General features: G+C 47.1%; 2 protein-coding genes across 2 annotated transcripts; both read left to right on the plus strand.

Moving 5' to 3' along the window:
- Positions 1-6,949: 6,949 nt before the first annotated feature.
- Positions 6,950-7,903, plus strand: LOC142000883 (olfactory receptor 51G2-like). Its single transcript, XM_074986101.1, has one exon. The coding sequence runs from the start codon at positions 6,950-6,952 to the stop codon at positions 7,901-7,903; it is 954 nt and encodes a 317-aa protein (XP_074842202.1).
- A 7,274-nt stretch (positions 7,904-15,177) lies between these two features.
- LOC142012906 (olfactory receptor 51G2-like) lies at positions 15,178-16,113 on the plus strand. The gene has a single exon (XM_074998097.1). It carries the CDS (start codon positions 15,178-15,180, stop codon positions 16,111-16,113), a length of 936 nt encoding a protein of 311 aa, XP_074854198.1.
- Positions 16,114-24,403: the final 8,290 nt, after the last annotated feature.

The raw sequence follows: 24,403 nt of genomic DNA on the forward strand, positions 1-24,403 counted from the left end.
CCTCTTGAACCTAAAAGAAGAAGTCACAATATACTTAGTCTCATTGCGAGGGAGATGAGAGCTCCTGGCTCAGCAGAACAGGGTGCAGGGAACCCCAAAGGGCGGGTAGATGGTCTTAGTGAAACGAGCAGAACATCTGACATGCTCAATGGAATCTGTGTGACCCAGTTAAGTTCATCGTAGCCACTGTCCACATAGTTTTGGCAGAATGGGCTGTGCTCTTGGAAGCTGTTTCCAATGGCGAGCGGCACCCAAGCCCCACCACTGCTCTGAACCCAACTGAGGCAGGGATAGAATAGGCCAGTGACTCAAACCCCAGTAATGGGCTCTTTGCCATCTCTCTCTTTCACATACATCACACAAACTGTTCACGTTCACAGGGACCATCTCCAGCATCCTAATTGGCCATTGACCTCAATCATCTGCACTGCTTTGCATTCATAGCACGTTGCACTGAGGTGCACTGAACATACTGGTTTCAATCCTAGAAGAAATCATCAGTTAGCGTGAGGCCTGAGGCCTAGGAACTTTGGCCTAGATAAATTTGGGTAACTCCTAAGTTTTGGAGAATTGGAAGTAGAGACATGCAGGGGGAAGGGGAATTTTCGTCCTGATGACATCAGCCAACTGGAGCACATGAACTGATACCAGTGCCTGAAAAGTTTTGGGGGGGATATCTGACCACAAATTGTCTTGGCAACGAAACGTTGTATGTAGTAATGGGAAAAAAACCAACACTGCACTGACCTATATGGGCAACAGAACATGGAATACTGGGGGAAATCCAAAAAAGGAAAAAGGGAGATACACCAACTGGTTATGCCTTGGAGAGGGTAAGATCAGCAAAACAAAGTATAAACATGCAATCCAAAAAGGTTGGCAAAAAAAGGACACCTAACACAGGGAATGTCAGTGAAAATGGCAGAGGACTGGAAGCTAAATTACAGAAAGAACAAGTTAAAACTACCTCAGAAAGTTAAATGCTTTCAAGGCTCCGGGCTCCAATCAGTAGCATTTTAGATGAATCAACAAGCTGACTGTGGAGCTATGTGAGCCTTTAGCTATGATCTTGGAAAAGTCATGGAGAAGGGAGATTTTCCGTAAGACAGGAAAGGTACAAATCTAGTGCCCAACTCTAAAATGGGAAATAAGGACAACCCAGGAAAGGATAAAGGAGAAAATGATTTCTTCATTGGCAAAAAGCTAGCTGGTCAGAAGGTGAGAAGAAGTGGTGTGGATTTGTCAAGAACAAACTGTGTCTTACCAACCTGAGAGTCTGTGACAGGGCAGGCGCTGCAGCACAGTTTCATTGCATCACCAGCCATCCTGGCTGATTTGGCTTCCTGAAGTTAACCATTAGCCGTGATGGTCTTAACCCTGGTGCACACACAGACAAACAACTGAAGGTCCCTGATGGCCAAGTGGTCCCCGAGGAAATGTGCAAACAGGCTTTATAAATGCAGCTGCCTTCCAATACGAACACACACTGACTGCTGCCTGTACAACTTCTCCAATAGCTCTTCATCATTTAGGTGGCAGCAGTTCACCTTCTGGAAGAAATTGGGTACGTTGGCACATTTCTTTGTCTTTAAAAAGTGAAGTGCAGGGAAAGGCTGCTGCTGTTTCCTTCTGTAGATGCTCTGTGCGCTAGCAGGGGTCTCAGATGGGGTTTTGGGGTGAGTCAATGACAGGGTTGGAGGCAGGGAATGATAGTCGCTTGGGAATCCTGCCCCTACATCTGCCTTTCCTGCTCAGAGTGTTATTTCTGCACACAGAAATCTGACATTTCATGTGAGCTTTGACTTTTAAAACCATGGTGGCCTGTTTAAGGATTTCCCAGAGGGCCCCATTTCTAGAGATGCTGTGTGCTCTGGTCCTGACCTTGTCAGGGAATGAGCAAAAGGAGACCCCACAGAATATCAGTGATTGGTTCCCAAAGTGCCCAAGGTGTATTACATTTAGTAATGCAACCACCAAATGCCTTTTCAAAGATGTTATAATCCCTAACAATGTGGGAGACAAGAATTCAGATGTGCATTACTCTGTGGCAACAGGTCTCATAGGACATTTCTCTCTCCTGACAGAAGGAGCACTCCAGCATTTCTACTCAGTAGGTATCCCCAGCTGTTGGAGGGCGACCAACCTCTGCGAGTGCCAGATGTGACACCACACACCATTCCCTCTCATGGGGTGGAATCCCACCATCGTCCCACCCTTAGAGTGGGTATTGGGCTTCAGCACACTATAATTTAACTGAGCTTACTAATGGATCTATTTGGGTTAGCGATATGCGTTTCTTTTCCTCTATGTGGGAACTCATGCCTAGGAGTATGAGGAGTCATCAGCCGGCTTTCCTGAACCAAAATACACTTTCAAAACAAAAAGCAGTCAAGTAGCACTTTAAACACTAGCAAAATAGTTTATTAGGTGAGCTTTCATGGGACAGACCCACTTCTTCAGACCATATCCAGACCAGAACAGACTCAATATGTAAGGCACACAGAACCAAAAACAGTAAGCAAGGAGGACAAATCAGAAAAAGGTAATCAAGGTGAGCAAATCAGAGAGCGGAGGGGTGGGGCAGAAGATCAAGAATTAGATTGAGCCAAGTATGCAGACGAGCCCCTATAGTGACTCAGAAAGTTCACATCACGATTTAAACCATGTGTTAATGTGCTGAATTTGAATATAAAAGGCAGCTCGGCTGTTTCCCTTTCCAAAACGGTGCGATAATTGCTTTTCAGTAACACACATACATTTAGGTCATTGACAGAATGCCCCATTCCATTAAAATGTTGACTAACTGGTTTGTGGATCTGGAGTGTTTTGATGCCTGTTTTGTGCCCATTGACCCTTTGTCTAAGGGAGTTAGAAGTCTGTCCAATATACAAAGGATCTGGGCATTGTTGGCACATGATGGCATATATGATGTTAGTAGAGGAGCATGAGAAAGTGCCCGTGATTCTGTGAGTAACCTGGTTAGGTCCAGTGATGGTATTTCCAGAGAAGATATGTGGACAAAGCTGGCAGCGGGCTTTGTTGCAGGGAAAGGTTCCAGGAGTGGTGTTCCTGGGGTGTAGGCTGTGGCTGTTAGTAAGGATCCTCATGAGGTTGGGAGGTTGTCTGTACAAGAGAACAGGCATGTCACCCAGGGCCTTCTGGAGTGCAGCATCCTGATTAAGAATAGGTTGTAGGTCTTTAATAATTCGTTGCAGTGGTCTGAGTTGGGGGCTGTAGGTGATGACCGGTGGTGTTCTGTTCTGGGCTTTTTTGGGCCGATCTTGGAGTAGCTGGTCTCTGGGTATTCGTCTGGCCCTGTCGATTTTTTTTTTTTACTTCTCCTTGTGGGTAATTCAGGTTTACGAATATTTGGTAAAGTTCTTGTAGTTTTTGGTCTCTGTCAGTTGGATCAGAGCAAATGCGATCGTACCTAAGAGCTTGACTGTAAACAGTGGATCTAGTCACGTGTGCAGGATGGAAACTAGAAGGGTGTAGATAAGTATAGTGATCAGTAGGTTTTCGGTACCGTGTGGTACTGCTCAGGCCATCCTTGATTCGTACTGTAGTGTCCAGGAAATGTATCTCTTGCATGTTGTAATCGAGGCATAAGTTGACGGTGGGGTGTAGATTGTTAAAGTCTCTGTGGAATTCTTCTAGAACCTCTGTACCATGGGCCCAAATCATAAAGATGCCATCAATGTATCTTAAGTAGAGGAGTGGTAATAGGGGATGAGAGCTGTGGAATCGTTGTTCCAGGTCAGCCATAAATATATTAGCATATTGTGGGGCCATGCAGGTGCCCATGGTAGTTCCACTAATCTGGAGGTAAAAATTGTCCCCAAAACGGAGTACACTTTATACAAAATACAAAATACACTTTAATCAGAACAGCAGGAATAAAGTGTAACATGGTTGAACAAGGTTTTTTTTAAACAACTGTGTGTCGATGTCTCTGATTTTAAAATATTCTACTTTGACAGAGACCCAGACAGGCCAAGAGTGTCCAGACTTCCCCAGGGGTTTGTGTGTCTGTCAGTCTGAAGAGCTTCTCAGCAACAGCTGGCAGAACAACCTGTGTAACATGCCTGGAGCCCAGAAACAGGCGATTACCAGCTGGTTGCTCTGTGCTTTCCCTAAACCTCACTCAGTGAGCACTGCGGGCAGCAAGAGCAACATGTTAATGTCATAAGACGTGAATCTGGGAGAGATAGCCCAGTACTGTGATATTGGCCTGCTAAACCCAGGGTTGCGAGCTCAGTCCCTTGAGGAATGGTGCTTTGTTCTTCCAAGGGGCCAGGGGAATGGGTTCAAAGTTTTGTTTAAGTTCGAGTCCCATGAATACTCCATTGGAATTTGAAAACCATTTCCTGCATTTCCTCAGTGTGCCTGAACAACTGGTGTTGGAGAAACTTTGTGTTCTTGAGAAAGAGCTCAGAGAATGTGAATTTTATAACCAGATTCCAGTGGCTGTTACTCTTCTAGATAAAGGCCACATGTTCACAGAAACTGAGGAGAGCCACAGAGGGCCTTCTAGACTTCTGTTTGCTGACAGGCAACTGAATGATATCTGAAGTGCTGAGATCTTTGCAGATTCTGAAGAAATGCAAATGACAGTTGAGGTTCCACTGTTGACTTGAAATCATCTGTGAAAGAAAATAAAAGGAGAAAGAATAAGCTCACATGTTTCATTGTAAATCAGATACAACCAACCAAACACTCATGACATACATATCTATCGAAAGGCACCAGCAGTGTTGGTGGAATCAGTGCAGGAAGGAGCAGTGGTAACGTTACTGCTTCAACACTTTTGGTTATTAAATATTTCAGAACAACTCAAATATAATTTACAAGGAGTCTGTGCCACTAACACTTTGTTCAAAGCTCAAATTATATGATAGTTTCTCCTGCTACCTAACCAGAAGCTCTCTCTAACCCCTACTTTTAGGAAAATGAATGGAGTTCCCCCCACGATATCTGTGGAAAACTTTTCCAAATTCATAAAAGAACAAAATCAATGACCTGTGTTTCAGCAGAATGGAAGGCTGAGTTGCAGCAACATGGTTTTATGTATTCATCACCCAATGTATGGGCATGAAGTTATTTCCACACTCACATGGATATTATTGAGAACAGAAGAAGTCTTGTGGCACCTAAGAGACTAACAGATATTTTGAAGCATAAGCTTTTGTGGGCAAATACCTGCTTCATCAGATGCAAGATGGATATCATTGCAAACCTCGGGTCAATCGTTATTCAGCCATCGTTGAGGCAGCCCCAAGCCCCAGGTGAAGTAACTGTGCTAATTTGTAGCTTCACACATATGCATAAATCTTTATATTGCTGGAGCAGGCAGGACCCATGAGTGTGAAGAGATGCCTGAAGGATGAGCCACATCTCTGGATTAAGGCAAAGCTGGCCTGGCTTCTCAGAGTGCTTCACTTTCTTAGGATAAATCTCAAGGGCTCATGTGTATTTCTGAGAGTATTTGGTAAGTTAGAGATAAAAGAGCCCGAATCTTATGGAATTTATACATACAAATCATGAATGATGCCATTAAAATTATGGTCATTGAATGAGGAACCTGTCAAAAATAACTTATTCCACTGCAAAGAGGTAGTGGCTTAATTTCTATTTTCAGTAATGGAGAAAGGAGAAAAAGAACATAAAATTACGCAATGGAACACATTCATAAATACCTTGATGCAGGACAGATAAATTCAAACACAGTTTTTGACAGGCACTTTCCATGTGACTAAAGGCATGTCATGATACAATGAGCCACATTTCAAATGGAGATCCAGAAAGGGTGTTTTTGCAAAAGATCCAATTGCAAATTCATACAAATGCTCTAACAGGGAGTGGTTCAAGCAAACGCAAGGTAGGAGCGAGAGCATGTGTGGTGGGTTGCACCCTGGTATGCCACCTGACATGATGAAGATACTGAGGCCACCATTTCTGTCAATCTGCTCATGCTGAACTCTATCTTGCTGAATCAACATCTTAAGCCTCTTCTAGAGATGGGGCCACACCCACCACGGAAGAATACCGACATTGAGATCTGCCCTCGGAGGGCTCAGCTGAAGGGACTTGCCACAGCAATGAGATGTTAATCCCTCTTGAGGTACAAAGTTAAATTAAGTTCTTCTGCTCCCTCTGTGGAAAAAAGCTATACACAACCTACCCACATGAGTGAAATATTTTAGATATTGGGTTATATAATAAACAATGAATATACCTTTATTAACTACCGCAAAATACATTTTCAGTGGTCAAATATGAAAATGGACCAAAGCAGAGTTCAACAAAGATAATAGAAAGAATGCAAAATAGCAGGTCTCTCTAACCCCCCATGACTGAATGTTCTCACCAGACTTATACAAAATTTCTATAAGTTTTGGAATCCCATGTTTGATTCCTCCATCTCATAGTAGAACAGGTCAACGGTCCAGGATGGAAATTAGCATGAGGTGACCTGATATCTCTGTAGCATCACACCACCCACGAGTCAATAACACTTCAGAGCATCTACAAAAATCCAGGTTAAATTTTTATATAGTCCATTTTCACATCTTATCAGGTAGGGGTGGGTGCATCTGCGATGTCTAGTTTACCATGATACTACCTGAAGTGTTCACAGTGGGCATCAGCCAACCTACCACAGCTGGAAATAGTATAATTATATTGGGTGGCAGAAATCTCAAAGCTGCATATTACAAGGCTTCTTTCACCTGCCCCTAGAACATCAGGAACTGTCCAGTTCATAAAGAGATAGATGGACTGCAGATCTTATCCATACTAGCATTGACAACCTTCCTGTTGGTGGTGCAAATCCAAGATTTTGTTCTTCCTGATCTATCCTGAATTTCTGCATCATTAAATGTCATTAAATCTCCTCTTCTTTTTTCCTTTCCAGGACGGAATTGAACTCCTCGGACCTGTCTAGTACCTTATGACAGCTATCAATGACAGCAGATTCGAACATGAAGTGTTCCTTCTCACTGGGATACCTGGACAGGAAACTGTCTACCTCTGGATCTCTTTCCCCTTTTGCTTAATGTATATTATTTCTATAGTGGGAAATTCGTTCATTGTGTTTGTAGTAAGAAAAGATGCAAGCCTCCATGAGCCCATGTACATTTTTCTTTCCATGTTGGCCATCACAGACCTTGGCTTGTCAATAACCACAATGCTGACAACGCTTCCTATATTCTTGTTGAACTCTAGGGAGATCAGCCTTGATGCCTGTTTTGCCCAGCTGTGCTTCATTCATTCACTTGCATGCATTGAGTCCTCTGTCCTCCTGTTCATGTCCTTTGACCGCCTTATCGCAATTAGTTACCCCTTGAGATATGCTTCCATCTTAACACCTCAGAGACTTGCCAAGATGTGGTTGGTGTGTGTGCTGAAAGGAGTGGCTCTGAATCTTCCATTGCCCATTCTCCTGAAACGGTTCCGATATTGTCGAGAAAATGTCCTAACCCATAGCTTCTGCACACATGGAGAGGTTATGAGAATGGCTTGTTCAGATGTTACAGTTAATGTAATATTTGGCTTGTTGAATGCACTCATAACACAAGGCTTGGATTCGCTGTTCATCTTCCTCTCTTATGTGATGATCCTCAAAACAGTACTGAGCATCACATCCAAGGCAGAGTGCCTCAGGGCCTTAAACACCTGTGTCTCGCATCTCTGTGCCGTCCTTGCCTTCTATATGCCATATATTGGCCTAACTTTGATGCATAGATTTGGAAGGAGTTCTTATTTGGTTCAGATTATCCTGGGCTATATCTACCTCCTTTTCCCACCTGTGATGAATCCAATCGTGTACAGTGTGAAAAGCAAACACCTCCGTATGAAGATCGTCAGGATATTTGTCAACTGCCATCTTTTACACTCTGTCTAGAGAAGGAGAGATGAAAGATCAAAAACACAGGTTAAGGCCTCCTGTTCCATCCTGCAAGCTGATATTCTTACACTTGAGATGACTTGAGCTACCGATCTGCACTCTGGACAAAGCAGCAGCCATGGGTGAAAGCCGTGTAGTAATGAATGATAGGATGGAGAGGGTGGATAGTGTAATGGGGAAATAAGTCCAAGTCAATAACTCCCTTTAAAAAGCCGCTGTTTTTATTGAGTGCCATTGGACCCCCGTGGATGTTGGCCTGGAAATAGACATATAGGTGGTTGCTCTGACCGCAGATTTCCTCTCAGTATAGTCAATAAAGAGAAGAGATGTGGATTTTGTTTTCCTTGACACCTGGCCTATCATTTTCCTGTCTGTGGTTAAACTAGTGTGGGTAAAGGAAAAGGCTGATGAGATTTTCTGTCATGGCAGTTCTGTCTATTCCTCATGGTCGGGGTCCTGCGTGACCCACAGGGTCTACTCCATCTGTTTACTGGGGCTATTTAAGGAGCATGGACAACCACTCTTCCCTTAAGAACTCAGCCACATGCTTACATGGTTAGCCCAGGAGACATTGGAGAACCCACTCAGGAAACCTCTTCCACTGCGCTGGTTCTGCAGCTCCCACTTACTGAGCACACTCCTCATGGCTTAAGAGCAGAGCTACCTGGTGGTGAGGGACTGACATGCACAGTTCCCCAAGAGGCTCAGTACCAGGTTCCTTTCCAGACAGAGGCCCGGCCTGCTCCTACCCCAGCCCAGACCATTCACTACACATTGACGACCTTTTCAAAAGGTGAAATAGGCACAGAAGCAGGACCCCTGGCCATTCTTCTTCCCTGATGACTCTTCATCCCAAAATCCCAACTTGTGTTCTTGTTTTACCCAAAAATCCCACACCCTGGTTTCTCCCCATTACATACAGGCTTGATACCATGACAAGAGGCATCCCGGGAGGGAGAGCCATTCTGATAAGACCCAGTCCCTCCCCATGGCTGGGATTGTGGGAAATGGGAATTCAATAAGAGCCACAAACCTATACCCTGCAGCCAGGATATAAATTGCAGGGCAGATGGAGAGTTCAAGCTTCCCCTGGTGCTACATGCTCCTCTTGCAGCTCGTGCCACACTCCATCTCCAGCCTAGACAGAGTTCACCACAGAGGGGGAACTGGAAAAGCAGGGGGAAGAGCCAAGGGCAAAAACATGGAAGAGAGGCGGTCCCTCAAATCAGAATGTGGGGCACAGTTTTCAGCAATTCTAAGCCAACCTCTAATTCAGTAAGGACATTGGTGGAGTTCTTTAGTAAGAGAGGAGGATGGGGCTATAAGGTAGAAGATCCTGTGCAATGGACAAGACTAAATTGTTGAATGCCAGCAAAGAGGGATCTTGCTTCAAGTAAACCAGACTAAATGTATGTCATTTCACGAACCATAGGGGAAAGGATAGGGCACCTGAAGCAGTCCCTGAGGTATTGAGGTACCACTAAAGCTTTGAGTGAAAGCCATTAGTGTAATTTAAGGGACTTAATGACCTACTGATCAAGACAAGAATCTATTTATAACCTTGTTTTTCCTGTATGCCTAAACTTTGGTTGCTCCTACAAAGACATTCAGCCTAACCACCTGGTGCTGTTCTCCATGCTGCTTTTCAAACTTTTCGTGATGTGTTGGGGGAATACAACCTAGACATCCCATGTAGGTGAAATGCTATTTAAGAAATGGGAAGGAAACCATGATTGTCTCCTGGTGACTTCAGAGACTGATCCCCAGTACAAGATGGCAAAGGAAATTATTTGGAAGGAAAGTAAGTATAATGGGAAGGGGAAAACTGTTTGGTGTTGCAGAGGAGACTACGTAATCCACACTTGACCACTATAATAATGTGTGTCATGATGCTTTGTACTATAATTTGTTTTCCCTATAGCACAATGGGAGTGGCTGGGGCTAGTGCTAACTGTTTTTAGCTTTCACTGAGGGAGCTGTAATAGTCTGTATCTTCAAAAAACAAAACAAGTAATCTAGTAGCACTTTAGAGACTAACAAAATAATTTATTTTGTGATGAGCTTTCATGGGACAGACCCAATTTTTCAGATCTGGAAATGCTGATGAAAGTAAACTGGCACAACACAAATTTAATAGAAAGTTTGAGAAAAAGTGTCAGGTATTTGCTATCTATACTGAGACTGAGGCCAAAGTGTTGACTTTAAGAATAAACTGCACGTCAGAGGTCTCCCTTTGTAACCTGTTTGTGGCAGAGCCTCTAGTTCCACACGTTTTCTGAGGATTTACATGCTGTCCCCAGGCTCAGTGGCCTAGCCTGTGTCCCCATGAGGACACAGTGGCCTCATCTATAGCAACCATCAGGTCCAAGCAGGCTTAATGAGGAGAACAGTCAGGCCCCACTGGCCTAGTCTGCATCTCCTCAGTCAGGCCCAGCAGCCTGGTCAGGCCCAGCAGCCTGGTCAGGCCCAGTGGCTTTGTCGGTAGAAGGAGGCCCAGCAGCATATAGTCAGACCTCAGTGGCCTACTCAGTAGCGCCAGACCTCCCTGGTCTGCTCGAAATTGGCAGGTCAGGGCCCCCATTTCCTTGTGTCACAGGGGTTGGGAGAGGGGAGCTTGGGCCCTCCCTCTCCATTGGCTTCCAGCCCTGGGCTCTGTCAGCGGTGGGCATCTCCCCAACCACCAGCTCAGCAGAGATTCCCACCCAAACATGCTGAGCTCTCAGGATACCTCCTGCTTCTCTGCCCTGGGATACTTCCTACCTGGCTTCCGCATCATGGGCTGCTGGAGCTGGCACTGCTGCTGATCCATTGCTTCTACTGCTTCTGCTTCTGCTTCTGCACCTTGGGTGGCTGCTGCTTCTTGGGCAGCTGTGGCTCCACCTCTGCCAAGTACACTAGATTACACCTGTGACAACCTCAGCTCACCTGAGAATATTGGTAACCTTTCCAGCTAGAGACTCAGGTCAGCAGAAGAGTTTGTCTTATCCCAGGGACTTTCTTTCTCCCTCACCCTCCCCAAGAACTTGGCATAACTTTGTGGTGACTTCAAATCCTTTTTTCACTATCTGTCTCTAAGGGAATACTTCCAACATAACACAGAACACCAAGCTGACCAACTAGATCCCCCCTATCAACACCGATAAAAGAAGGTTTCTCTGTGGGCTGCCCTTAGCGGTCATAATGACAGTTTGGATGTCTATATTCAATGTGTCTGCAATCGTACTCAGGCTGACATTCTTCACAAACAACACCAAGTGGTACACAATTTCAGATGTGTTGAACGTTGTGCTGTACACAGTATCAAAAATAATTCTGACATTATAGTCTAGCTGGCTCATAAAGAGGGTGCTGTAGTCATCATGAGTAAGTCCGATTAAGAACAGGATGTGGTTAGTCAGCTCTCCAACACCACACAGATGTGTCTTGAAAGCCTGGGCCCAGATTACTAAATTTGGTTCCAGAACCCATAAACCTGAAAACTCAGGACTCTTTATCATTTCAGGTATGGAACCCTTACCACAGGACTCTCCAGCTATGTAGACACCCTCCTCAAAACCTCTACTCCCAGCACTTCTAGCTATATCTGAGTTGTCACTTCCTGAGGGCATTTCAGGATATCCAAAACCTTCCTGAAAATGTCATCCTTACCAACTTGGATGCAGAAGTACTTAATACATATTCCAGATATACATGGACTACAATCGATTAGGAACACTATCCCAGATGTTACCGTGGCAAATCTGTTTGCTGAGCTATGTAACTTTGTCCTCACACACCACTATTTCTGATAGAGGGACAGTTTATACCTCTAGATCAGCTGCAGTGCTATGGGCACACACTTGCCCCCACAGTATGCTCAAATATTTATGACAGCCAACTAGAACACATAAAATGAGACCAGCTTCTGCAAAAAAAAAAAAAAAAAAAAAAAAGAAGCATGGAATATCTCCCCATATTGTAAGTAATAACAAAATAAAATCAATAGTGCACTGAGCTGCAGAAGATGGCAACTGAACATGGGAAAATGAAGGAAATCCAAACAAGGAAGAGGGGAGAAAACCGAACTGAATATGCAATAGAGAGTGTAAACTCAGCAAAACGAAGTATAAAAGTACCATCCAAAAAGGTTGGCTGCAAATGGACACCCAACTTTTGGAATTAATTGGGAAAGATAAATGGTTTCAGGTCTCCAGGGTGTAACAAGGAGAATCCTAGATTACGCAAGGAGCTGACTGAGGAGCAATTGGAGTCTAGAAATTATCTTTGAAAATTCATGGAAGAAGGGATGGATTCCAGAAGACAGGAAAAGGTCAAATATAGCATCAATCTATAAGAAGGGGAAGAAGGACAACCCAGGGAATTACATTCCAGCCTGATTAACTTCTGTGATAGGAAGTATAAAGAAGCAAATAATTCACCCACTGGAAAAAATGTAGCAGATGATAAGGTAATCTGAAATGGTGTGAATGTGTCAACAACAAATTGTGTCTAACATACCTCGGGCCTATAGCAGGGCAGGTGCTGCAGTCCAGATAGGAAGCATCATCCTTCCTCCTCAGAGATTTGGCCTTCTGCAATTTGGCATTGGATTTGATGGGGTTAATACTGGTTTGAACAAAGCCAAAAAGCTGAGGGTCCCTGTTGACCAAGTGTCCCCCAAGGGAATGTCCCAGCATGCTTCATAAAGGTGGTTGCCTCCCTATATGAAAACATACTGCCTGCTCCCTGTGCATCCTCTCCAAATACTCCTCTTCCTCGAGACTGGAGATCTCTGGTGCCTGCCGCTCCCTTTCTAGCAGCAATTAGGTATGTTGGCAGATTTCTCTGTCTTTAAGAAGAGAAGTGCAGGGAAAGGCTGCCAGGTGTTTCCATGTGCAAATGTTCTGTGCAGCTGCAGGGGTTTCAGCTGGGCTGTCAGGGTAAGTAAGTGACAGGGCTGGATGGCAGAGAATGATGGTTACTTGGAAACACTTCCCATATATCTGCCAATGTTGCTCAGTGTGTTATTTAAGAACACAGAGATCTGACATTACAAGTGAGCTATGAGTTGTAAAGGTTGATGGCCTGGAAAGGACTTCTCAGAAGGCCCCATTTCTAGAGGTGCTGTGTGCTCTGGACCAGACCATGAAAGGGAATGAGAAATGGAAGACCCCACAGAATATCAGTGATTGGTTACCAAAATGCCTAATAGGTATTTCATGTAAAAGAGTAACAAAAAATGTGTATTCAAAGATTTCCTATTCTGTAACAATGTGTTCAACAGGAATTCAGAGCTGTGTTCTTACTGACTGAAGGAGCACTCCAGCATTTCTATCCAGTAAGTACCCCTAAATATGTATCTCTTCCCTCTGGTCTGTGAGTGCCAGATATAACGCGTCACACTCTGCCCTGCCATGGGGTGAAATCCCTCTGTCCTCCCAGCCTCAGACTGCAGGATGTCTGTGCTTACCAAGTAGGTCTAAACGGTTTGAGAACCTGCTTTTCCTCCCCCTGGGAACTCATAACTAGGGGTAAGATGAGTCACCAGCCGTCCTTCCTGAACCAAAATACTCTGTAACTTGAACATCAGGAATAAAGTGCAACAGGGTTGAATAAGGGTTTTTTTCAAACAACTGTGACTCTGTGTCTCTGAGTTTTAGCCCCTGGGAGTAAAGAGATGTCTGTAAGATGATCAGCATCTCTGGACTGAGACAAATATGGCCTTGCCTGGCAGAATACTTCACTTTGAAGAAATCTTGAGGGTGAGTGTGTATTATTGAGAGCATTTGGTAAGTTAAAGATAATAGGGGCCGGATCTGATGGAATTGAAACATGCAAATCTTGAATAATACCATTGAAATCACTCTCGTTGAATAAAGAACCTGTCCCAAATAATTTATACCACATATTGTGAAGAAGCAATGGCATAATTTCTACTTTCTGTAGTAGAGAAATGAAGAAAAAGAATATAAAATTAAACAGTGGAAAGACATTCATAAATATATTTATGCAGTACTGACAAATGCAATGACACTTTTTGCCAGACACTTTCACTGTGGTTATGCATATGTCATGTACAATGGGTCCACCTGGAAGTGGAGATCCAAAAAGGGTGTTGATGTGAAGGATCTGATTGTAAATTCCCAGACTGCTTTAATAGGCAGCAGAACTAACTGACGCAAGGTAGCAAAGAGGTCAGGTATGTTGGGTTTAACCCTGGGATGCCACCTGACAGGCTGAAGGTACTGAGCTGGCAATTGCTGTCAACAACGAGCATGCTGAACTCTGTCTTGCTGAGTCTGATTCTTAAGCCTCTCCTGGCATACCAAGAGGTCGGGCCAAACCCACCGCAGAAAGATGCAAACATTGAGATCTGCTCTTGGAGGGCTCAGATTAAAGGACTTGACACAGCACTGTGATATCCATCTGTCTAGGGGCACAAACGCAAAGTTATGTGAAATTCTTCTCCTCCCTGAATGTGGAGAAAGATATGCACAACCCACCCTGCACAGCAGTTACATATTAAGGAAACTGGGTTATGTTATAAACAAGGAATATACTTTTATTAAACACCACAAGTTATACTTTGGAGGTCAAAGAGGTGGAAACGAGACTAAAGAGGAGTACTGTGAAAAAAATAGAAGTGATGCATTCTAGCAGCAGGTCTCCTCATCCCTCCAGCGCTGCATTTTCTCCTTACCAGACTTACACAGAATTTGCATGAGGTTTGGAATCATCTCTTTGATTCCCCCATCTCCTAGTAGAACAGGTCAACAGTCCAGGATGGAGATTAATATGAGGTGACCTGGTGTTTCTGTAGCATCACAGCATCCATGAGTCAATACCAGTTTGGAGCATCCACAGAAAGTCAGGGTAAGCCTTTTCATGGTGCACTCTGTTGTCTGATGAACAGAGGGTGGGGGGTATCAGCAAAGTCATGTTTACCATGGTACTGCCTAAAGTGCTCACAATGGACATCAGCCAAACTAGCAGAGCTGCAACTCAGATATAAAAATGGGTATATATACTGTGTGGAGAAAATCTCAAAGATGCCTAGTTAAGGGCTTCTTCCACCAGCTTCTTAAACGTGTGGAACTGGACAATTGATACTGGATGCATGAACTGCAGCTCTAATCCATACTGGCATTGGCAGCCTTAATGGTGGTGGTACAAATCCAAGATTATGTTCTTGATGATCTTTGCTGAACTCCTGTATCACTAAATATTATTAAGTCTAATGTTCTTTTTCCTCTCAGGGAGCAACTGAACTCCTTGGACCTGTCTAGTACCTTATGACAGCTATCAATGGGAGCAGATTCCAATCTGAAGTGTTCCTTCTCACCGGGATACCCGGACAGGAACACATCTACCTGTGGCTCTCTATCCCCTTCTGCTTAATGTATGTTGTTTCCATAGTAGGAAATTCATTCATTGTGTTCGTTATAAAAACTAATCCAAGCCTCCATGAGCCCATGTACATTTTCCTTTCCATGTTGGCCGCCACAGACCTTGGATTATCAATAACCACCATGCTGACAACACTGCGAATATTCTTGTTGAACTCTAGGGAGATCAGCCTTGATGCCTGTTTTGTTCAGCTGTTCTTCATTCATTCACTTACATGCATTGAGTCCTCTCTGCTCTTGTTGATGTCCTTTGACCGCCTCATTGCAATCCGTGACCCCCTAAGATATGCTTCCATCTTAACACCATGGAGACTAGCCAAGATGTGGCTGGCATGTGTGCTCAGAGGAGTGGTTTTAAAGCTTCCATATCCCATTCTTCTGAAACGGTACCGATACTGTCGAGAAAATGTCCTGACACATAGCTGCTGTACCCATGGAGAGGTCATGAAAATGGCTTGTTCTGATGTCACACTCAACAGCATCTTTGGTTTGTGTAATGCCTTGTTAGCAGAAGGCTTGGATTCACTGCTCATCTTCCTCTCTTATGTGATGATCCTCAAAACAGTGCTGAGCATCACATCCAAGGCAGAGTGCCTCAGGGCGCTGAACACCTGTGTCTCCCATCTCTGTGCAGTACTTGCCTCATATATGCCATACATTGGAATCACTTTCATACTTAGATTTTCGAAGAACCCTTCTCCTTTGGTTCAGATTATCCTGGGCTATGTCAACCTGCTGCTACCACCCCTGTTGAACCCAATCGTCTACAGCGTGAAAAGCAAACATCTTCGTGTAAGGATATTCAAGCTATTTGTCAACTGACAGGTTCCTTTTACACTCTGTCTAGTTCAAGAATGATGGGAATCCAATAACCACAGGGAAAGCCCTCCTGTTCTATCCTGGAAACCTACATATGAGACAACATGAACTTCTGATGTGCACTCTGGGCACAGCGGCTAACATGGGTGAAAAGCGTAGAGCAATGGGTGATGGGCTGGAGAGGTAGCATAGAATAACTGCGGAAGGTGACCAAGATAGGAAGCCCTTTTGAAAAGCATCTGTGTTAATCAAGTGCCAGTGGACCCCTTGGATGTTGACCCAGAAAGGGACATATCGGTGATTTCTCTGACCTCAGAATTCCTCTCAGTACAGTCAGTAAAGGGAAGAGATGTGGCTGTTCCTTCTCACGACACCTGTCCTGTCACTTTCCTGTTGTTTGTTAAAGAATGGTGGGTAAAGAAAAAAGCAGCAGAACTCTTCCCTAGCGGCTGTGCTGGCCATTCCTCATGCTCTGGGTACTGTGTGATGCAGAAGCCTACACCAGGTGTTTCCTGGGGCTATTTAAGGGGTACAAACACCCACCCTTCCCCTCTGCCCTCAGCCAAGTGCTTGCAATAGAATCATGTCAGAGACACGAGTAACACAGGAGCCCCAGAAAAAGCCATTCAGGCTGCCCCTCCCCATCTCCTGGCTTTACACCTCCTCCGTACTGAGCCCACTCCCCTCACATTAAGAGCAGAGATGCCTGGCAGTGAGGGGCTGAAACACACAGTCCTGAAAGTAACTCAGGCCCAGGTTCTCTCCTTCTCCTTTACTCTGTTTGAGTCAATACTAACGCTTGGGAAAGGATGGAAATCATTCTTGGCTCCCTGAGAGAGGAACAGGCTTATCTTACCCCAGCCCAGCCCAGTTGAGTATACGGCAACCACCCTGACAGCTGGGGGATGGAGGGGTTTAATATACAATACACAAACCTCTTTCCCTGTACCCAGGATATAAATTACAGGGCAGAGGAGAGTTCAGGCTATCCTGACAGCATGTGCTCCTCTTGTGGCTCTTGCCAAGTCCAGCTGCAGCCTGGACAGTGTTCACCACACTGGGGGAGCTGAAGGAGCAGGGGAAAGGCCAAGGGAGAAAAGATGAAACAGTGGCAAGGCCTCAAAGTAGAACATAGAGCACAGTTTTCATCATTTCTGAACCCACCTGTGCTCAAGCAGGGACACTGGTGGGAGACTCTTCAGTAAAGGAGGAGGAGAGGGCTTTAAGGTAGAAGAGCCTCTGCTTTGGAGAAGACTGAATGGATGCCAACCTACATGGGGGAAAAAGGGACTCTTGCTTCAAGTATGCCAGCCTGAAAGCAAGTCATTCCAAATACCATAAAGGGAAGTTTAGGGTTCAGGCACTGGTCCCTGAGGCTTTAAGGTAGCACTGGAGGTAATAGAGCGTTAGAAGGGCCACCAGAGGTTCAAAGTAACCCCTTTCACTGTCTGCCCCCATATTTTTTAAGGAAATGTGGTCTTGAATATATGAATATGCATAATGTAAATGTGCTTTACTCAAAAAGGGGAAAATAAAAAATCATACAGAAGTTTCTTCTTCCCTGAATGTGAAAATTCTATCTGTGTGCGTGTATCATTCTTGTTTTTGGACTTATATAAAAGTATAAAGCATAATCCTATTTATTAATCCTGGGCTTTGAGGGAAAGTCATGAGTGAAATTTAAGGGACTTCATGACCCTATGATCAAGACATGAATCTATGCATATTTTTCTTTTCCTGTCTGGCTAAACATTAGTTGATCTTAGAAAGACGTACGACATTACCACCTGGTGTTAGAACACATCCTGAATTTCGAATCTTTCCAGAGGTGTGGGGGAATGGATTAAAAACACCCCATAAAGGTCACATTCTATGTACAGAATGGGAAGGAAACCATGATTGTCTTCTGCTGGCTTCACAGACTGCTGCCCGCCACATGATGGCAAATGAATAAACTTGGAAGCTGTGTCTACATGTGCAAAAAACTTCGAAATAAATGGCCCTTTTTCGAAAGAGTGGGAGGAGCGTCCACATGTGTAAACCTGCCTTTTGAAAGAAAATCGAAAGAACGGGGCTTACACTTCAAAATCCAAACCCCGATCCCGTATCAGGAAAATCGCTCCCTTTTGAAATAACAAATCGAAAGGTTACACATGTAGACGTTCCACAGTCCGCTCTTTCGAAATACAGGTCCCCCATGGTGCCGATCAGCTGGAGCGCGGGGCCACTGCAGCCGGCAGCAGCGGGGCTCTATGGTCCCTTAGTTCGTCTGCCTTAAAGCCACACGCATGCAGGAAACCCATGGCAGGAAGCTGAGAGCTTGCTAGAAGCAGCCTGCGCACATGCTCCAGCCTGACGCTTCAGCACCCTCATAGCCAGCAGCCAGCCCCGCTGAGACCCCCGCAAGGCTCCCAGGGCTCTCAGGGGGAGAAAAAAAAAAGGGCTCCCTCCTGGATGGAGCGGGAGCTGCCGGACCTCCTCGGCCTCTGGCAGGACGAGGAGGTCCTGCGCCACATGGGCATCAAGCGGCGCAATGCCTTTGGCCTCCTGGCAATGGGCCTCCACACCAGGGGCCACCCGGAGCGTACCCCAGACCAGGTACGCTCCAAAGTAAAAGAACTCTGGCAGGGATAAGCCCGGGTCAGGGACCAGGCCAGATGCTCCGGGGCAGGACCAACCACATGCCCCTTCTACAGGGAGCTCCAGAGCATCCTGGAGCCCCAGGAGAGTTCGCCCCCCGTGGCTTTCCTCGACACCTCCAGAGAGGAGCTGCAGCCAGAGGAGGAGGAGGAGCAGCCCGGATCGAGGACCCAGGAGGGTGAGGGGACCATGGACTGGTCAAGTGAGGAGGGGGAGCTGACCATGGTGATTCCCTCCCGCTCCTCCAGCTGGGCGACCAAGGGCTGGACATCTCCGGACATCGCCAGGTGACCCTCAGGTACATCCAGGGAGGGGCACACACCTGCTCCACAGGGTGGGGGGCGATGCAATGGCTGGGTGCCCGCACATGGAACTGGTGGTCCTGGGCCGCACACAGGCCAGGCCCCACATGGGATGCAGCACCCCGTGGTGCTACACCAGTGAGGCCCAGCACCCACCACCAGAGGGCCCCCCGGACAGCTGAGGAAGACCCAGCAGCAGGCCAAGGTGGCCAACGAGCACATCCAGCTCGCCCAGGCTGACATGGAGTGGCGGAGGGTGCCCTGGGAAAGGCTGCTGGACACCCTTGAAGGCATTGGCCATGCTGTGTGGGAGCACACGGCCACTGTGGCCCTTCTCCTGGCCCCCCGGCATCTTCCCCTGCTGGCTTTGCCCCCTCCGCCCCCGCCGAGCCTGCCCCCTCTGTCCCCACCAGGCCCACCCGCCGGCAATATTTGCTGGAGGTACCGGCACCCTCCCCCACCGCCGGGGACCCTGCACCACCCACCACCCCTGCCCCGGAATGAGCACCTCTCCCCCCTCCAAGTTACCTTCCCCCTGCCCCCCTCCAAGTTAGGTTTCCCCCTGTACATATTTACAAACACCCAAGTTATATAAACGTTTCTTTATTATTCAGCACTCCGTGCTGTGCTCTTCGGTGGCTGGTGGGTGGTGGATGTGCGGGTGCAGTGCTGGTGGGGGTGGGGGTGGCAGGGATAGTGGGTGACAGATGTGTGTGGGATGTGGGTGTGCGTGCGGGTCAGAGGTAGCCATCGGCAAAGGCCCACCTGAGGGCCTCCCAGATGCGGTGGCCGTCCTGGTGGTCCTGGCAGATGGGGGCGGCACCTGGCTGCTCATAGACAGCACAAGCCGGAGGGCCCCCTCCCCCACCCAGAGACATAGGCGTCCCCCTTTCCCTCCACAATGTTGTGGTGGACACAACAGGAGCCCACCACATGGGCACGTTGGGGGACCCGACCTCAAGCTGTGTGAGGAGACACCTCCATCGCCTCTTTAGACGCCCAAAGGCCCAATCCACCACGTTGCGGGCATGGTTGAGGCACTCATTGAACGCCTCCCAGGTGGGGTTGAGGTGTCCTGTGTAGGGCCTCAGGAGCCATGGTTGCAGGGGGTACGCTGCATCTGCTACCATGCAGAGCAGCATGGTGACGTCCTCCGCCATGGGGATCTCCCTCTGGGGAACGAAGGTGCCAGCCCCCATGCAGCAGCAGAGGCCAGAGTTCCGAAAGACCCGGGCATCGTGGGTGCGGCTGGCCCAGCCCACGTAGAGGTCGGTGAACCAGCCCCTCGCTTCCACCAGGGCCTGCAGCACCACTGAATGGAAGCCCTTCCGGTTGATGTACTGGTTGGCGCTGTGTGGTGGGGTGCAGATGGGGATGTGTGTGCCATCCAAAGAGCCGATGCAGTTCAGGAAGCCCAGGTCCTGGAAGCCGGCGATGGTGTTGTCCACATCCCCCAGACGGACGACCCTATGGAGCAGCATCACGTTGATGGCTCTGACGACCTGCAGAGGAGGAAGGAGAACACGTGCTCTAGTACAGGTGTGGTGGCCATTGCCCCCTGCCTCGGGGCATTTTTCCCCCCTCCTGTCCAGCCCCTGGCCCTTGCAGTCCCCGCCCCCTCCTGTCCGGCCCCTGGCCCGTGCGGCCCCTGCCCTATCCAGCCCCTTGCAGGGGAGGGTTCCCCTTGCTCCAGCCCCCCGCCCACCTGGCCCCACCTCACCGCCATAAGTACAGTCCCGACGGTGGCCTTGCCCACACTGAACTGCTGCCCCACAGAGCGGTAAGAGCCTGGGGTGGCCAGCTTCCAGATGGCAATCGTGACCCATTTCTCCAGGGTGAGGGCTGGCAGCATGCAGGTGTCCTGATGTCGGAGTGCAGGGGCGAGCCAGTGGCAGATCTCCTCAAAGGTCTGCCTCGACATACGGAAGTTCCGCAGCCATCTTTCCTCGCCCCACTCCCCCAGCACCACGCGCTCCCATCAGTCGGTGCTGCTAGGGTGGATCCAGAGTTGTCAGGGCACCAGGGAGTGTGCCTGGCGGTGCCCCAGTGGGGGGAGCCCTGTGGCCCCGGGGGACCTTCCAGCCACCCAATGAGCTCGGGTGCAGCTGCGGCGAGGGTGCACAGCACTGCCAGCAGAGCATCCATGATGAGGGCATCCTCCTGCAGGAGCTGCTGCTGGGCCTCCATGGTGGGCACGAGTGAGCTCTGCCGGGCTGGGACAGGCTGGGCAGCACTTGGCTCATGCGGAGGGGGAGGGCGGAGGGAGGGGCCCTTTAAAGGAGGCGGCTGCTGCGGCCCTGGAAGGGCTTGTCAGTCATGGGACCCCATCCGCGGCGCTTCCTGCCTCCCTTCTTTCAAAAGAGAGCTTGGAGCCATGTGGATGCTCTCTTTCAAGAGACCTTGATGGCACTTTGAAAGAGTAGATCGGAAAGCCGATCTGAAAAATGGCGACAGGTGCTGTCTTTCGATGGGCACTTTTTCGAAAGCCAACCTTCGATTTTCGCCCTTTTGAAAGGGCGCTTACATTTTGACCCAGCTGGAATGAAAAGTATTATCGTATCAGGGAGGGCTGTAAGACCTTGGGGAGGAGAACAAGTTGATTCCAACTTGAGCCCAGTAATAATATGTGAATTGATGCTTCTTTTCAACATAAAGACCTGTGACTGAACTAAAAACTCCAGCCTGTTCAAAGCCTGGAGCTAGGCTTTCAGGCTTTGGCTGGGGGCAAAGTGGAGGATGGAACAATCAGAGGCAGAAATAAGTGGTGCCGTCATCCATCTTCAATAGGTTACGGTGGCAGTGGCCCAGTGCAAGAGAGCAGAAATATTTCTCTTGTACTATCATTTGTCTTGCCTTCAGCACACTGGGACTCACTGAGACTAGAGGTAGCAGTTCTTTGAGCAGTCACAGAGAGGTAACCATGTTGGTCTGGATCTTCACAAAACAAAGAGCAGTCCTGTAGCACTTCAAAGACTAACACAATAATGTACTAGGAGATGAGATTTCATGGGACAGACCCACTTCTTCAGAGTTGGAAATTTTGATGAAAATAAATTAACACAAATTGAACTTAACAGAAAGGTGGGAAAACATGAAATGAAAACAGGCGAATCAGCTACATAGGGCAGAACAGGGGGTGAAGCAGGGGAAGAGGTAGAAGAAAATGATTTCCTGCAAGTGCCTACTAAGTTAAGTGACTTGCCTGAGATCTCTACGAAAATTGAAGATGAGGAAACAGACCTTGTAACGAGTGAGGTAATTGTTATCTCTATGGAGACCGAGGTGCAAAACGTCCATATGGAAAATAAATTCCAGTTTAGATTTCTCCATTCGTAATGTGGCTGTGGCAGGACCTCTAGCCCCACGCCTTTTGAGCTTACTTATATGCTGCCTTCAGGCCTCAGTTGCCTAGTCCATATACCACTGTCAGTCCCAGCAGGCTTAATCAATAGCCCAGTCAGACCCCCGTGGCCTAGTTAGTATCCCCTCAGTCAGGCCTCAGCTGCCTAGTCAGTATCAACAGGCCAAGCAGCTTAATCAGACCTCAGTGGCCTAGTCAGTGGGGGCAGCTCTTTGCAGTCTATTTGACCTTGGTGGGTCTGTGTTCCCCCATCTGTGGAGTCCTCTGGGTGGGGATAGGGGAGCTCGGACCCTCCTTCTCCCCTGGGCTCCTGACCAGGATCCTATCGGTGGTTGGAGCATCTTCCGAACCACTAGCTTAGTGGGGATTGCCACTGCAACATGCTGAACTCTCGGGATGCTTCCTGGTTCCTTGCTCTGGGGTGCCTGCTACCCCATTCCAAATGGGATGCACCATCCCAGCTCTGTCTGCTGCTCCTTGTGCTGCTGCTGCTGCTCTGCTCTGAGGGCAGCTGTGGCTCCATGGCTGGAAGATATTGCTCCCGAGTTGTAGTAGGAGGTCTTTTCTCTCTGCTGGCCAGCCCTTACTGACTGGTCTCCCGTGCCTTTATCCTTGGGCTGCAGTTGGAGCATGCCCAGCAGGGCCACTGGGGACAGGCCTTTTCCACCCAGCAAACCTCACCTCCAGCCCCCGGGCAAATGAGCGGTTGGTACACCTCATCACACTTGTGTGAAAGTCTCTTTGTTTTAGGATGTTGGTTTTCAGGTCTTCAATGCTATGGCTTGCTCCATGGAAATGCTCACTGAAACGTTTATCGGTGTTCAGATTCCTAATGTCTGATTTGTGTCCATCTATTTTTGGGTGAAACGACTGTCCAGTCTGTTCAATATCCATTGCACATGGGTATTGCTGGCACATGATGGAATAGATAACATTGGTGAAGGTACAGGTTACAACGTGATACGTCTGAAGTGGAGTTTATCTTGGGTGCAACACTTTGAACCTTGGTCTCAATAGAGATAGTAATTGCCTTATGCATTACAAGGATGCTTTTCCCATCTTTGGTATTTTTTAGTGAACTAAGGCAAGTCACCCAACTTAATAGACACTTGCAGTATGTAAGCTTCTTTCCCCTCCTCACGCATTTCATGCACCCCTTCTACCATACGTAGCTGATTTGCCAGTTTTCGTGACACTTTTTCCATGTTTCTGTTAAGTTTGTGTCACGTCATCTGAAGAAGTGGGTCTGTCCCATGAAAGTTCATCATCTAAAAAATTATTTTGTTTGTCTCTGAAGTTCTTCAGAACTGCTTTTGGATTTTGTTCACGGAACAGTTCATTACTGGATAAGCAGAAACTTTCAGATGCAGCCATAAAACTCACAATTAGGTACAAACGTTTTGCAACATGTTAATTGCTAAGTAGTATCCTAGGTATATGCACAATAGATACTTTACATACTCAGTAGTTGATTGGTAAATGCTCTTAGAGCAACCAGGTCAAATACAAATATACGTTAAAAAGAAATAATGAATTGGAAGGGACTGTAACCAGATGCTGCAACCTGTTCTTACTGGCAATTGAATTGTGCATGCCTCTGTGCATGGCAAAGGAAAAAGGCCACGATTTTCCATCTGAAAATAGTAAGTTTGCTAACGGTATTTCTGTGCATGATTTATAAAATCAGTTGTAAGTTTGCTCTGTATTGAAACAGATTTACATAACTCTGCATTACTTGCCAATACTGTTTTGGGCATCAATAAAAGTGAAAATAGGGTTTATTCTAGATGGCTGTTGACTCCTCTTGAACCTAAAAGCTCAAGACACAATATACTTAGTCTGACCGGGGGAAACCAGAGCTTCTGGCTCAGCAGAATAAGGTGTGGGAAATCCCAAAGGGTGGATAGATTGTCTCTGTGACACAGCTCATCACAGCCACTGTCCACATGAGTTAGGCAGAATGACCTGTGCTCTGGGAAGCTGTTTGCAA

This window comes from Carettochelys insculpta, chromosome 1 (assembly GCF_033958435.1).
Source record: "Carettochelys insculpta isolate YL-2023 chromosome 1, ASM3395843v1, whole genome shotgun sequence".
Lineage (NCBI taxonomy): Eukaryota > Metazoa > Chordata > Testudines > Carettochelyidae > Carettochelys > Carettochelys insculpta.

What these genes read in the sequence shown, in the direction of transcription:
- LOC142000883 (XM_074986101.1), top strand. Translation starts at nt 6,950, where the DNA reads ATGACAGCTATCAATGACAGCAGATTCGAACATGAAGTGTTCCTTCTC.
- LOC142012906 (XM_074998097.1), top strand. Translation starts at nt 15,178, where the DNA reads ATGACAGCTATCAATGGGAGCAGATTCCAATCTGAAGTGTTCCTTCTC.